We start from the raw sequence: 13,035 nt of genomic DNA on the forward strand, positions 1-13,035 counted from the left end.
ACCGTCCCAAGCTGCACAGAGTGGCCTCCAGTCGAAGAGAACACTATCCAGAGGCAGGCCTGGACAAAGTGGGAAGATCCACGGAGGGGAGAGGGGCAACTGTGATCCTAGTGTTGCTTAAAATTAGTTTTGACATCACTGGTCCTACTATTCTCCTTGATAAAGTAGAACATGTTGTGCTTCCACAGGTCTAATTTGATTAATTGTTATCAGTTTATAAATGTAAATGGTGACTTCCCCATGCATAAGATATAGTTTGGTGTTTCACAAGGCTCTGTTTTAGAACCCATTGTTTAAAATACCACGTTAACAACATTTGGCAGATGAAACTGAGCATTTGTCAGTAAAGCGCCTTGCACAAGCGCCCAGCAGTTGCAACTTGTTATTGATATAATATTGATGGACCGTCCGATCACAATTACAACATTTTACCACTGAGCTACATTCACTATTTTCTTTATACTGTACATGCTACTTCTTTGTAACATTATTTAAAATATGGTATTAGATTCCACATTTATTAAGAAGACACAGACGCAAAAGCAGATAAGTGACAGATTAATAAACTTCAGGACATGTTAAAAGCTTAATATGTTTTTGGATCTGAGTTTGTGTTAAAAGGTTCTCTGTGTAATTCAGGTGGTTAAAGTATATAAGTACCAGGGATGTTCAAGTCAAACCGGGACTTGTAATTTTACAGGTATAAATATGGATGTCAGCAGGAAGGAGGAAAAGAGGAGGACCAAGGAGGAGGTTTATGGATGTGGTGAGGGAAGACATGCAGGATGTTGGTTTGAAAGAGGCAGATGTAAAGGACAGGGGGGTAAAGGGAACAGATGATCCGCTGTGGCGGCCCCTAATGGGAGCAGCTGAAAGAAGAAGAAGAAGTGTGGCAGTACTACATGTAGTAGTATGTTGCTAGTGTGTCCTATTACTTATAGGTGGTCCACATGTAGTGGGCCGATCCAAAGACCGTTAATCAAGATTACAGTCAACAGTGTTAGTGCGAGGAACAGCATGTGGTGATGAAGTTTTTTGTGAACAAAGGCATAAAATCCACGGATATCTACAGAAGACTATCATTTGCAGTAAGACATTTGAATGGTGTAAACGTTTCAAAGGTGGCCGTAGTGGTTCCCAGCCCACATCAGTCGTTCTTGTGAACATTCAGCATGTGGAACACCTGATGGATAATCGACACATAACTTGAAATGACACAAGAGACGAATCTTTCTGTGGGAAGGGTGAATGGCTGTTCCCGGATGGTTTAGGCGTACTGACAAACCGTTTTATGCCGAATCTTTTCAGGCATTAGTTAAACGCTGGATTAGATGTATAAATGTAGCAGGGGAGTATGTCAAAAATATGTTCCCACTCTTGGAAATTTCTCAAAAGTCTTGGTTTGACTTGAACACCCCTTGTGAATGTATATGTGTGGGTGTGAGAAAAAAACATATACTGTCTGTGTTTCTTTGTATCGTGTAAGTGTATTCTTTCAGACGTAACCACATCATCGTTCACCATGAAATATGCATTAAACTGAAACCAATCAATCGCTGAGGAATACTTTACTTAATCATAGTTTAGATGACAAAAATGAGTTTACATGGTATCTCTGATCCATTCATTCAACCAGTCCAGCATCACTTACTGCTAGAGTTTATAACTCAACTACTACTTGCTACTACTTTAGTTTCAGCTTTAAATTTTCGCACAAGAGTTACAGGCTTTTTTTCTGACTTGTATAAAAGTCATTACAGTCTATTTTTGTGTCTATTTGTGTAAGCAAAATGAGCACTGTAAGAAAAGTAAGCACTGGTAATTATCTTTAATTCTAGGTCTGACCCCTCTAATCTCTGTCTCAGTTAAAGATTGACATGTCACTCAAAGCAGTAGTCTAATTCTATTTTTGCACATAGTGAGTTAGGCACTAGGCACTTCCAGGTTTATTTTTAGCTACACATTAGCAATATAAAAAACTGAAAAAGTAGTAGCAACTCTGAAAGGATGGATGATCATTTTTCAAGTTCAATTTATAAATATATGTAAATTAGTCACGAATACAAATAAAAAGTCACGATTGCATCATCCCCATATGTGAAGAAATCTCTAAATCACTAATCGGATTTTGGGTTCAAATAATTTTAAGTTGTCCACATACTTTTGCCTATATAATGTGAATGAAGAGTTTCATGTGTTTTATATATAAAATAAACTGTTTACCGATCAGCACAATGAGCCATCAAAATCATTATTCATAAGTAATCATGTTTAGTAAGCTTGATATGAATGTGTGTGTGTGTGTGTGTGTGTGTGTGTGTGTGTGTCTACCTCTAATCTTGCTTGCAATTTACTGCTGTGTCTGTTGCACTCGATCAGTCTCTCTTCCTGTATTTCCAGCTCTGCCTCTGCTTTCTTCAGTTTCTGTTGCAGAAGTGAATTATGGGATTTACAGTTCTCTTGCTCTCTCTGTTGCCACTGGCTTATGTGATCATTGAGGCTTTGCTGTAAGGCTTTTCGTGCTGCTTCCTGTTCCTCCCTTCTTTCCTTCTCTACGACCTCCATTCTGTTCTTCCACTCTTCCTTCTCTATCCCCCACTGTTCTTGTAATCGTTCTCTTTCCTCCTCTAGTGTTTTGAGGGCACTTCTCAGTGTGAAAAAACGTTCCTCCCATTCGTTCTCCACTTTCTTCCGTTCTTCTAATTCTCTCCTCTGCTCCTCAACTTCTTTCTTCCTCTCTTCTTCCTCCCTTCTCTTTGCATCGTCCTCCTTCTGTATGCTCTCGTCCCATACTTGGCGCAAGTGCTGGCATTCTTCTTCTAGGCATTTGTTTTCCTCCTGGATTTGCTGCAGTAGCCTGCTCTGGTTGTCTCGTTCTATCTCTAGACTGTGGTAGTTTCGACGGAGGTCTGCTGCCTCTCGGGTTAGCACGGCCATACGCTCAGCATGTCTTGCTTCCGACCTCTGTTCTCGCTCTTCTACCTGGAAAACAGGTCAATACAAACGCTCGTAAATGGAATTAATGTTAATTTGAAGATGCATATATGTGTGGTGAATTCAACCTCTTCTACTGCAGCCTGGAGCTCTAAAAGACGGGTCCGAAGGGCAGATGCGGGTTCCTCCCCCTCTTCGTAATGACTTGCGGTCGGCTGAAAGTTGTCCGCTGTGTCTGTGTTAACATGTAGCAGCATTTGCAATGTTGCTTCCTGCTCCTCATTCTTAGTGTTGAGAGAATATATTACCTATAAACATACAGTAGAAAAACAAAAGAAAAACAAAGAAGTACAGTTGGGAGGTCATCAAACTCTAATTAAAAATGATTGTAAAATGTTTCCCTTTGTTTTATAATAAATTTTATATTACAGAACACTATATGGACAAAGGTACTGAGACACCTGACCTTTTCAGCCATATGTAGTTTTTCCCTAATTAACCACACACACAATTGTATAGGATCTCATTGGCTATGGTAGCATTACATTTTCCCATCACCTGATCTACAGAAGGAGACCCAGACCTGTTCCTGCATGACAATGACCCTCTGCACAAAGCCAGCTCCATGAAGGCATGGTCTACACAGGTTAGTGTGGAAGATGAGTTGGAGTTGGCCTGCTGCAGACCTCAAACCTATTGAACACCTTTGAGATTAACTGGAACCTGCATTTCAGGTCTCCTTACCTCACCTACATCAGTATCTGACTTTACGAACACCCTTGTGGCTGAGCAAAAGTCTCCACAAGCAAAATCTAGTGAAACATCTTTCCAGAAGAGTGGAGGTTATTATAACAGAGAATGGAGAATAAATGTGTAATGGAATATTCATAAATCACATAACAATCCACAAACTTTTATCCATGTAGTGTACATTCTATATATATAATACAGATTATTATAATGCATTACTAGCAGGATTATTAAAAAATGTACTAAGCAGACACCAGCCTGTATTACAGTCTACATAAGATAGAGAGTCAAAGAAATAATGTTGAAGGACCCTGTGTTCCAGGAGTGAATACCTTTTTAACGATTACAGTATATGTGGTAATCCTGCATGCAGTCCTTGTAGATGTTTCACATGAAAATGTACTCATACACTCACTAACATTATAGGCCCTAATGGAGATTTTTATTGCCCATCCCTCACTGTGCATTAGTGCACAAGTTGTTTATTGGCTTTCTTTCCTGTAAGAGATCTAATCAACTAAACATTGGAAAAACCAAGAGGAGCCTGGCTGAGTGTTTTATCAAGCAAATTCTTACCATCAGAATAAAGGGTTTCTAATTCCCAGTGGACATAATGTTAATGGCATGTCTGTGTGAAATGCCAGATATTATGTGATATAAGCACAATAAAGTGAGCTCATCTATAGGTTGAAACCCCACTGAGCATTTCTATAACTGCCCTTTTATATATACATAAATAGCATGCAATTAAATATTCTTTTATGTACACAATGATCATGTGCCCACACGTGAAAACCACCTGCCTAAAATTATGGTTATGTCAAGACGTGGACTCTGTAAGACTGCTGAAGGTAAGCTGTAGTATCTGGCACTAAGACATAAGCAGTAAGTCTTGAAAAATTGCCAAATTGGGTGCCTCTATGAGCTTGTTTGCCCAGCACATCCCACAGACTGTTAACAGTCTCTGAGACTAAGAGGAGAATCAAATCACACAGTTCGTTTGCTTAATCTAAAATTATTGACTTAAAATTTTTGTTTATTGACTTCTAATGACACGATACTGAAATTGAATGATTCGGTAATTGAAGCTTACTTTACTACTACTATTTTTTTTTGACCGACTTGTTTGATCTTTGTTTCATGGCATGGTGAGGAGGCTGTTGTGTTGATGGTTATGCAGTGTAAAGGTACAATTTGATTTTGATTTTAGGAAATTAAACCTCACAAATCAACAGTTTTTTGCTTTTCATTAACATGCGTCCTGGTGTTGAAGATTTGTGCATCTTTGAGCCTACGTTCAATATGAGTCGAGTATTCAAGTACTGTTCAAACCAGATACTCTAAAAATGTTATCTTGTAGGTGTAAGTTTTGCAGTAAATCTATACTTTTGTTCAAATATCGTTTTTAGGTAGTCTTTACACCTCTGGTGAATTTGGAGGCTAAATAAACACCTCAGACTCAGACAGAATGTTTAGGTCAATTTTACATAGTATGAACACAAGAACCCAACATTTTCCCAGCAGAACATTGCCTAGAGCATCACATTGCCTTAAACAGCTTGCCTTCATCCCATCCCCCAACCCCACACACACACACACACACACACACACACACACACACACACACACACACACACACACACACACACACACACACTTGAAGTGACTGTCCACATGATGAAAAGAAAACATGATCCATCAGACCTGACCACCTTCTTCAATTGCTCCAAGGTACAGCAGAGCCAACATGAGTTTTTTTTTACCTTCACGCCAAAAAACATCAGCTTTGGTACCCATGACCCTGTCAGCAGTTCACTGATTGTCCACTGTATTATCACATGTTAAGAAATACCTCCAAAGACCTGCTGTTTCTGTTCTCAGTTATCTAACCATCACAGTTTCGCCTTTATCAAAGTCTCTTAGATCCTTATGTTCGCCCATTTTTCCTTCTTCCAACACGTCAGCTTTGAGAACTTTTAAGAATGGTGATTCTTTTCCCGGGAAGTTATATCAGAAAATCATTCACAAATGAAAATACAAATGTAATAAAAAAAAAGACAAGAATTTTCCACACATGGATAAAGTCATTCAATAGTTTAAATAAAAATCACCATCGGTCATTTTTTATACATTCATGTACAGCGGATTATACTATAAACAACTCAATAACATTGTCTCGGTCTTGTTACAGACTTTTATAAGAAACTTTCTTTCAGCTTCTCCCGTTAGGGGTCGCCACAGCGGATCATCCGCATGTTTGATTTGGCACATGTTTTTACGCTGGATGCCCTTCCTAACACAACCCTCCCCATTTATCTGGGCTTGGGACCGGCACTAGGCTTGTGCAACTCTAATGGCTGGGGTTGGTTCCCTGACCAGGGATCGAACCCGAGCCGCAGCGGTGAGAGCGCGGCATCCTAACCACTAGACCACCAGGGAACCTACAGACTTTTATCTTACACGTTTTTCAAAAGCATGGCTCTTTCTCTTCTTGTTGAAAGCAAACAAATAAAATACCAGCCAAACCGACAAAGTGATTTAGCACATCCTTTGTTCATTTGCTCATGTTCTTGTTTTTTTTACAAATAAAATTAAGATTATTTTCAAATGTAACCTGAGAACAGCAGGGCTTTTACATTTCCCTACATTTAAAATTAACTGAGTATGAGTCTGAAAAACGTACATTTACAGTAATCAATGTTTAATGTAAAGTTTTGGTTCGCAGAGCAAAAACTAAGCAGCTTCTCCTTTTGCGCCGGGGGCTCTGGGTTACTGATTGAAAGTTTGAGGTTCAACTGGAAGCACCACCAAGCTGCCACTCGGGGCCCTTGAGCAAGGCCCTTAACCCTCCCTGCACCAGGGGGCGCCGTGCCATGGCTGACCATCGACGTCAGGTTTATTGTGTTAGGTCATCAGTCATTAAGTATTAATAATTAGGGATTACGCTCCAAAACTTCTTCAAAGCGCTAGGCGTTCCATAACACGGCTTCGGCCCGTCCTGCTCTTGTTAAACCAGTAAAACTAATATCCATAAGAAACAATTACCAGCTTTTTTCAATCATTTCTTGATGTTCGCACTGAACCTGAGCCCCGTTCAATCAAAATCACTGCTCATATTCAGACTCAACATGAGACGTATTCGTTCTACAGGTCGATGATATTCTCCTTCACAGTGTCCAAAGGAATCATGTGAACGTGGAAATGAGTCAGTTGATGAAATTCAGCTAGAACGATTATTATCATTTGAAGAAATTCATTCAAAAACTGAATTATCCGTAGTTGAGAAATGCATGGATTAATGTCAAGTCAAGTTTATTTGTATAGCGCTTTTCACAACAGACATTGTCTCAAGGCAGCTTTACAGAAATCAACAGTCAAGGTGAATGGTGTGCATTTATCCCTGATGAGCAAGCCATGGCAACTGTGGAAAGGAAAAATGTCTAACATACGTTTGGGACACTTTTCACGTTCCTGATCCAGATCCCGGACATCCTGGTTCCTGTTTAATGATGTATTCTCATTTATTGAGATAGCATTTAAGAAAATGCATAACCCCTTTTTTACTTCCACTACTGCAATATTCATTGCAAAACGGTTCAATGACGTAATGGAACCTGTGCACTGACAAATATGTAGCAGGTGAAATTACATTCTTATAACTAATGATTTCAACCCATTTCAGATGCTTTCACGCTCACCAGTTCAGAATGTTTTATTTGCAACCAAGCCATGTGAGCTCTGTACACCACCAGATTAGTGCTCTTTATAAACACCTCAACAACATTCTCAATGAGCACAATATGTATCCTCAGCATTTCTGATCAAATGCTAGTGTTTTTCCTCTCAGCATGGTATGTGTAGTGAACAATTTTTTCTCACGTGCTCAAGTTTGAAACGTGCCCATGATGCTTGAACTTGAAATGGGAAATTAAATGTTTATCATTATTATTAATTCAAGGTGAACATAATGATAATTTGCTCTAAATGTGTGCGTCATTCTTCAAAAAATTATTACAAGTTTCTTGCAAAAACAAAGTTACTCATGCACTGTTCTTCACACGAGCTATCAGACCTTTATGGGGAAAGACATTGTCATGATGACATGATGACTGATGACAGCTGACACGCGCATCTGTGCACGTTTAGATACCTGAGATACCACGTGTGATTATTTGCATGAACACACGTCTTTATTACACCTAAATATATTTTGCAATCAGTTTTTTTTTTATGCACAGATCAATAGATCCAGTGACACGCACCGGACTGAGCAACGTGATCTCCAGCATCTGAGTGCATCTACTGCGCCTACCTTAGTGAGCTGCGCTATTTTCTTGCACATTCTGGTGTGCATCTGATAATCATAAAGCTCCTCTTCAGCGCTGGAGAAGTCCGCAGCGGTCCCGTTACACGCATCCGGTGGCAGGCTCATCTTCCCCGTGCTGGACGTCACAGCCCTGGAGCCGGGAGTCTTCCTTTAGAATATGCTGACCAATCACAAATCTGGTGATCGCTGGGCGCGCGCGCTCCCGAGATCACGCCCGGTTATTATAATAACGGGATCTGGTGGATTTAATTTCTTTTCAGCCTAAAACACAGCGCTCACCGGGACTTGGCTTGGACGGCATTCTATGACAAGTTGTCCGTCGTTTGACCTCAGAACCCCGTGCAATCATAGTCTTATTCTATTGGCTCACACGGTTATAGACGCTGCGGCTCTCCCCTCCACCCCCCACCCCCACCAAGCCCCGCCCCTCATACCCGCCCCACGCAGCAGCGGCATGCGCGCGCCTGGCCTTGCGCCGGTATTTGCAAGGCGGTGGTGACTTTATGGAAAGCCAAAATGTTCAATCGTGCATAAATTTGGGGGTGGAGACACCTCACTAACCGTTCATCAACACGTGAATTTATATGGGCCGCAACCGGATATCACACCACATCAAAGTTTCTGTGAGCAAGCAGCTTCAGCTTTTGCACCGGGGGCTCTGGGTTACTGATCGAAAGATCAAGGTTCAAGCGCCAGCACTGCCAAGCTGCCACTCCGGGCCCTTGAGCAAGGCCCTTAACCATCCCTGCACCAGGGGGCGCTGTGCCATGGCTGACCCTGCGCTCTGACCCTAACTTTCTAAAAAGCTGGGAAATGCGAAGAAAGGTGAGGGCGGCAGCGAGGCAAGGGGTGTTTACTAGGTCGCCTAGGGTTGTGGGGCAGCAGTAAACCCCCCCTGCCTCGCTGCTGCCCTCGGCCATTTATTTACCTGTTTTTAAGCTAAAGTTTGTTTATGCTTACATACTTGAATTCAGGCAATTTTGCAATGATTATTAAATGTGACCGCCCCTTAAAATGTTGTGCATTTTGACACACAGAATATTTGTGGTGTTTTTATTATTCATATATTGATGCAGTGTCTGCGCCAGAGAATACAGAATGAGGGGGCCTCATGTTTAACTGGGGGGGCCTGGGGGGGCCTATCTCGAACATCTTAACTATAGAAGAGCTGCAGACAATGAGAGGAGGAGGAATTACATTTTTGAAGAACAAGTCGAACCATTTTCTTTTATCCATTATTAAAGATTTTTTAATTAAAACAGTGTTTTGGTAAATGTTTTAGACGAAATTCAGAATAACGATTTCACTGACCATTTAGCTACTGATTTACGTTACTGACGTAGTGGCAGCGTGGATGTAAATGGCTGACTATGTTAGCACTGCATTATGGGTTAGTCATTTCTTTATTTTATTTACTTATTCTCTTAATTATTTAACCAGTATTCATGGTATAATAAAATAAATTTGTAAAACATTTTTTTAATTATGAAGTTTGTTATTGTTTTGAGAAGTAAGGGGGCACAGTGACTCAAGTGGCCGGGCCACGCCCCCCCAGGGCCCGCTCGTGGTGCCGACACTGTAATTATGCATTTAATTATTCATATTATAATAATTGTGGTTAAATAATTATTATTTGCTGTTTATCAAATTTATTTGAGTATTGCTGAAGAACTGAATAAATGTGCTTATGGTTATAATAACATTTTCTGATTTATCAGTACAAATCACAAACAACTCTTCCGCCAATAACTGCATGTTTTGCAGTATTTGAATCAGTGTCGTATCAGAGAGAAAAACTGAAAAAAAGATAAATCGGTGCAGAAAACGACGATCAAGAATCAGTCATTATCTAAAATGATCTCTTGAGGCTACATACCAATATCCAATATTGATTAGATGTTTCCTGCAGTTGAAGTGCAGGAGCTCCAGGTCGAGGGGGAGATTTCTTTGGTTGACGATGAGGAATTACGAGTCACAGCCTCGAGTTTAATGCAGCACAAGTGTGAATTCTCACCATTTTCTGAAACCAGGTTTGCGTTTATTTACTGAAGAGAAAGACTTTTTCCGAGCGCTTATGACCCTTTTGGTGCACCATGAGAATTTATATTATGATGGCAACCTGTGTTACTGCAATATAAACTGCTCATGTCGTTCCCCTGCACTCACACAATCATACTTTTCCCCTCCTTATGAGGACTTTCCATTGACATGATTACCTTTAAGTATTATTTCATAAAAGCTGTAGATTAAAAAAAAATGCACATGCACACACCGCCTTATAAAACACTTCAGTAAATAAAAGTAATTTTATCTTGTGCTGTTGTAGTGTGAATTAATAATCTTATAGTAATGTGTATTATATAGGAATGTGAATTGATTTATTAAAAATATATATCTATGCATTGACATTACAGAACCTGGTCATTGCTACAGCCATATTTATTTCTTGCTTGTATGTGACTGCCTTTGCTTTTGACGTCAGTAAGAGTAAACCATGCTAGATTGAGGTCAGGTGACTGACTTGGTCAAATAAGAACATTAAATTGTTTGCATTACAAAGGTATTTAGGTTGGCAGCTTTTGACTGAATCTTAGCAAAAGCTGCCAACCTAAATACCTTTGTAATGCAAACAATTTAATGGGGGGATTTCTACCTACTCCTCCACACGAATCTTCTCTAGATCAGTCAGGTTTCTGGCCTGTCGCTGAGAAACCTTGGTTATCCTGGCTGTGTGCTTTGGGTCATTGTCATGTTGGAAGACCCAGCCTCGACCCATGCTTCACAGTAGGAATGGTACTTATCATTCTTCTTCCTCCAAACACGTTTAGTGGAATTATGACCCAAAAGTTCTATTTTGGTCTCATCTGACCACATGACTTTCTCCCATGACTCCTCTGGATCATCCAAATGGTCATTGGCAAACTTAAGACGTGCCTGGACATGTGCTGTTTTTTGCCATGCATGATTTCAAACCATGACATCTTAGTGTATTACCAACAGTAACCTTGGAAACGGTGGTCCCAGCTCTTTTCAGGTCATTGACCAGCTCCTCCCATGCAGTTCTGGGCTGATTTCCCACCTTCCTTAGGATCATTGAGACCCCATGAGGTGAGATCTTGCATGGAGCCCCAGTCCGAGGGAGATTGACAGTCATGTTTAGCTTCTTCCATTTTCTAATGATTGCTCCAACAGTGGACCTTTTTTCACCAAGCTGCTTGGCAATTTCCCCGTAGCCCTTTCCAGCCTTGTGGAGGTGTACAATTTTGTCTCTAGTGGTCTTTGGACAGCTCTTTGGTCTTGGCCATGTTAGTAGTTGGATTCTTACTGATTGTATGGGGTGGACAGGTGTCTTTATGCAGCTAACGACCTCAAACAGGTGCATCTGATTTAGGATAATAAATGTAGTGGATGTGGACATTTTAAAGGCAGACTAACAGGTCTTTGAGGGTCAGAATTCTAGCTGATAGACAGGTGTTCAAATACTTATTTGCAGCTGTATCATACAAATAAATAGTTTAAAAATCATATATTGTGATTTCTGGATTATTTTTTTTTTAGATTATGTCTCTCACAGTGGACATGCACCTACGATGACAATTTCAGACCCCTCCATGATTTCTAAGTGGGAGAACTTGCAAAATAGCAGGGTGTTCAAATACTTATTTTCCATACTGTGTATATATATATATATATATATATATATATATATATATATATAAATATAGTTCTATACACATCAGATCACATCCTGCTTTGTTCATCAGCAGTCACATCATCAATAAGCACTAGTAACTCAGTTCCATTCACAGCCATGTCCAAGCTGTAACACTGCCTCCACCTTATTAGATTATTAATTTGATATGGTATGCTTTGGATCATGAACCCATCCTCAACAACTCCACATTTTAAGGCTGTTTTCTCATATTTCTAAATGTAACCTCTGGCTTGCATCTTTTAAACTTTAATGATGATACGCCTACTCACTTGATCTAGATCTTTGCTAGATGTTCTGAAGGTTTATTTTCCTCACCAAGAAAATGATTCTCCCATCCTACCTCTTTAGTTGTTTTTTTTCCTTCACGTCATCACTCCTTTTTTTTTTTTTTTTTTAAGAATATATCAGATTGTTGATTTGGCTACGCCTAAAGTTTCTGCTATATCTCTGATAAATCAGTTTTGTGTTTCAAGACTAACGATTGCCTTTTTCAGACTGACACATCTTTGGACTGCATACTGTATATCCCTATAAATGACCACCATAGAAATAAGAATGAACTGCTATAAAATAAGGAGGAAACGGGTCACACAGAACTTGGCAAACTATGTCTCTTACAGACCTCAATTTGAAAATTGACTTTGTTGAAGGTTTGTCTGCACAAGAAAATGAGCTGATTCTCACCAGCACTAACCCAGGTTTTATAAAACTACAGCTACATGTGTAAATCCATGTAAATACCCTGATGGACAGGTAAGGTTTAGGTCCTTACCATCACATAGACTTAATTATGTATAGTGAATATAATGTCCATTCATAGTTCTGAACTATGTGGAGTGATAAACATATACATGTTTTTTTTTTATGTTCTCCTTGTTAAAAGGTGATTCAAATGTAATTAGAATCTAATGAAAAAAAAAAAAAACAAGCAGCTTTTGTGTGATGAGGTATTTCACCTGTATACTGGACTTCATATCCAGAAGTACTGCACAGAACTGTCAGTCATCACATTATCTGTATATATATATATATCTGTGTATATATATCTGTATATTGCACTACCATGAATTTACACTTTATGTGCATTACTGATCTGTCATATAATCTGAATCCTTATTTAATACTCATACTGTCTATATCGTCTCACATTGTCTGTATTGTCTTGTATAGTCCAAGCTAAATGTAGTTCATGAATATAGTTTTTATTTATGTCTGTACTTTGGGAGTCACTAACAGCTGGAACCAAAATCCTTGTGTGTGTCAACACACTTGACCAATAAACCTGATTCTGATTCTGATGGAAACCCAG

General features: G+C 39.6%; 1 protein-coding gene across 1 annotated transcript in view; it reads right to left on the reverse strand.

The window, feature by feature from the left end:
* The window catches only part of fam184b (family with sequence similarity 184 member B), a 35,910-nt gene extending 27,518 nt beyond the window's left edge, over positions 1-8,392 (reverse strand). Inside the window, exons 1-3 of the mRNA XM_046843587.1 lie at positions 7,997-8,392; positions 3,063-3,242; positions 2,332-2,982 (exon numbers count right to left, since the gene is read on the reverse strand). Of these exons, the coding sequence (XP_046699543.1) occupies positions 2,332-2,982; positions 3,063-3,242; positions 7,997-8,116 (951 nt within the window). The 5' untranslated portion in view covers positions 8,117-8,392. The remainder of the gene's footprint in view (positions 1-2,331; positions 2,983-3,062; positions 3,243-7,996) is intronic.
* Positions 8,393-13,035: the final 4,643 nt, after the last annotated feature.

This window comes from Silurus meridionalis, chromosome 28, assembly GCF_014805685.1.
Source record: "Silurus meridionalis isolate SWU-2019-XX chromosome 28, ASM1480568v1, whole genome shotgun sequence".
In the NCBI taxonomy this organism is placed as follows: Eukaryota; Metazoa; Chordata; class Actinopteri; order Siluriformes; family Siluridae; genus Silurus; species Silurus meridionalis.